Below are 3,053 nucleotides of genomic sequence, written 5' to 3' on the forward strand. Positions count from 1 at the left end.
CACAATCTACTTGTAATCTTGAGTTTTAAGTAATATGCATTAATAAACAGTAATTTCCGTATAAAAAGTAGTTTTTAAGAGTTTTTGTCAAATGCTTTATAATATAGTATAGATTAATTTTTTTTAATTTAATTTAAGTTTAATAATGAAATAATTTATTTTTTTGATTTAATAATATAAAATTTTATAAAGATAATAATTAAGTATTTTGTTAAAACTCAATGATTATCTTAATTATATCTTAGATTTTTTATATTTAAAATAAGATGTTTATCTTGTATTTGATTGTGTTTATCTGCAGTTAGTTACACGAATTCAGTTATGGGATGAAATCGGATAGRGATKAAYGGGTTTAAGAGTTTTAAGAGTTTAAGAGTTTTAACCAAATGCATTATAATATAGCATAGATATATAGGTTTGATGGTTCGTTAAAACAATATGCAAGTATTAAAGTATAAGTACGTAATTACGGACATAACGAGGAACATTGCGTTCTTAATTAACCTTTTGTTGGAGATGAATATCAAATGTACATAAACCCGACTTTTACTCCAAATATTAGAGTACCAGTTCTCGTGAATACCTCGGCTTGTGCATGAATATGAGCATACATGTAGAAGGAAGAAAGACTACGGGGCGATTCCGTATACTGCCAAAACGGCTTCATCCCGAAATTAAGTCCAAAAACCATGACCTGAAAAGTCCTTGGGCCTGACTGATTCGAATGATTTTTGCTCTTGGAAAACACGCACAGAACAAGAAAAAATTGCACGAAGGTGCACCCGACTTGGCTTGAGAAACACACACACATCAAACTCGACAAAAGTAACATTTTAGTTTCCCTTCTCGCAAGTTAACCCCTCGGGTTTTTTCGCAATTGAAGAACTAGACATTTGAAACGTGATAAAAAATAGATAGAGAAGATGTATATGTGAAGATGATACACATACAGTCGTCTTGCACATAAGGATCCACGAAATGGTACACAATCAAAATCAAACCTTACATAGCAGTATAGCACTGATCTTGATCCAAACAAAAAACGCTATTAGTATATCGCCGTTAAAACGGCTTCCCCAAGCACATGCCCATCGATTGTATCAAGTAGCTTATCCTTTGTCACCTATGTACAAATAAAAAAAGGATTAGCCAAGAAGACATGTAAAGCTACCAAAGGGTCATTGACCCAACAATACACGAGATACGAGAGCGCCCGCTATCATCAAGAGTTCAAACCTTGCTGAAGAGTGGGCAGGATTATTTAGACCAAAAGTCTTAATTATTTAGACCAAAAGTCTTAAAGCATAAAGTACTATCAATTTATGCATGATATTCAAAAATCTCTAAAGTACAAATTATTATGCATAATTCACAAATGCTTGCATCATTCCATTGGTTTGGCCAAAGTTTCAAATTTAAGTAAACCATATATACATATGTTTGGCCTTCCTAAAGTTGTTTGACACTTTATTTGTTTCCTATTTTGAACCAAATTCAAATTCAAGGTTCTTCTTTCTCATGGAGTAAACTGAAATTTGAAGCAACAATATCATAAAGAGTTTCAGAACCTGCATACACCCCACCCAACCTTTAAACTTTATATGGGTTTAGAAACTGAATATATGTGCAATTATTTTTCCAATCAATCTTGCTAATACAATATACTAACCTTCAATTTTATATATTAGTTGACATGATTCAAGGTTAAACTAATGTTTTAAAATTATGATTCACCGGTGCTACATCGTACGGACACACCACTAGTATATAAATATTTATATATTCTTCAAAAAGAGAAGTAAAGATACTTCTAAAATCAAGAAATGGATTTTTACCTTATTTCCCAAATCAATTTCATCATCCAACGCATAAAGCTTGAACTCAAATCGATGTCCAGGCGACGGCATCTTCGGGCCACGCCATCCCGGTACCTTAAAATCGTTGTTTCCTTCCTTAATATTAGCATAATCGTCACCCTTGCCCTCTTCTCTGCCGGAAAATCCCTCGGGCAATCCTTTCAAGGTGGGTGGTATATTGATCACCACCCATAAAGTCCAAGGAACGATCGGATCATTAGGGTCCGGTGCGTCGATATCCTCCACTACTAGTGCTAATGTTTTCGTCCCATCGGGAACATTGTACCATTCTATCGGCGGCGATATGTCTTTTTGTGCCCCTGAAATATGTCAAATAAACAAGTTAACGGTTTATCTATATCTATATCTATATTAGGGTTGAATTTACGTGAGACTATGAGTTTTTCGTGAGACCTGTAAAAACAATTTATGTTTATTGATCAATTTTATAAGCCAATGATCTAATAATCTAAAATTGTATGATGATAATTCTGTGATTATTGAAAAGTCTCTTAACAATTTTGTAATTACGAATGTTCAGATTCTAAATCTAATTCAAAGGTTGAGAATTGAACATATGAATCTTACGAAAAACCACCCTTGATCTCACATGTTCCCAAATCTATATATCTATATATATATATATATATATGAAATATATAATACCTTGACCTTCGGCGGTGTATTTTCGTGGAAGCCGGCCTTCATGATCGATGCCAGAAGATGCGACCCTGAACTCATCACTTGCGTTCGCCATTGTTGGACCTTCTACTTTCAGAATCTTGTTTTTATTCTTCGTTAGGTTACCTGATAATTTTGTGCTGTAATGTTTGATCAAGATGGTAATATAGAAGTGTCGTAGATGAATAGGGTTTTGTGGGTTGTTGACACGTGTAATGAAGAGTTCTAAGCAGGCTCGAGAAGCTGCTGCCATTTGACACGTGACAACCACGTGGTATCTACAGTCTACAAAGAACCACACCCACGAGTTTTCCGTCGACATCAATATTTCAGTTTCTATGCTTGCAATAGTATCAAATATCAAAAACTATGTCTCCATGTTGTGTTTTCTCATTTGTATTCCTACAAACTAGAAGGATACCCACGATTGTTTTCTCAAAAAAATATTCCCGAATTACATTTTAATTTTAATATTTTGATTTTATCGATATTATAATTGATTTTATATGGTTTTAA

General features: G+C 33.6%; 1 protein-coding gene across 1 annotated transcript; it reads right to left on the reverse strand.

Annotated features, from left to right (window-relative positions):
• Window positions 1–798: 798 nt before the first annotated feature.
• On the reverse strand, window positions 799–2,697 carry LOC112518544 (UPF0098 protein CPn_0877/CP_0992/CPj0877/CpB0906). Its single transcript, XM_025126276.1, has 3 exons — window positions 2,523–2,697; window positions 1,836–2,176; window positions 799–1,123 (listed from the first exon to the last, which is right to left on the reverse strand). The coding sequence occupies exons 1-3, from the start codon at window positions 2,611–2,613 to the stop codon at window positions 1,049–1,051; spliced, it is 507 nt and encodes a 168-aa protein (XP_024982044.1). The 5' UTR covers window positions 2,614–2,697; the 3' UTR covers window positions 799–1,048.
• Between the last annotated feature and the right edge of the window lie 356 nt (window positions 2,698–3,053).

This window comes from Cynara cardunculus (assembly GCF_001531365.2).
Source record: "Cynara cardunculus var. scolymus isolate 2C chromosome LG 9, CcrdV1, whole genome shotgun sequence".
In the NCBI taxonomy this organism is placed as follows: Eukaryota; Viridiplantae; Streptophyta; class Magnoliopsida; order Asterales; family Asteraceae; genus Cynara; species Cynara cardunculus.

Excerpts from the sequence above, each read along its gene's own strand:
- LOC112518544 (XM_025126276.1), bottom strand. The coding sequence starts at position 2,613 with ATGGCGAACGCAAGTGATGAGTTCAGGGTCGCATCTTCTGGCATCGAT. Across the intron at positions 2,177-2,522 it reads ATACACCGCCGAAGGTCAAG|GGGCACAAAAAGACATATCG; the intron begins GTATTATATATT and ends GACATATTTCAG. Across the intron at positions 1,124-1,835 it reads AAATTGATTTGGGAAATAAG|GTGACAAAGGATAAGCTACT; the intron begins GTAAAAATCCAT and ends ATTTGTACATAG.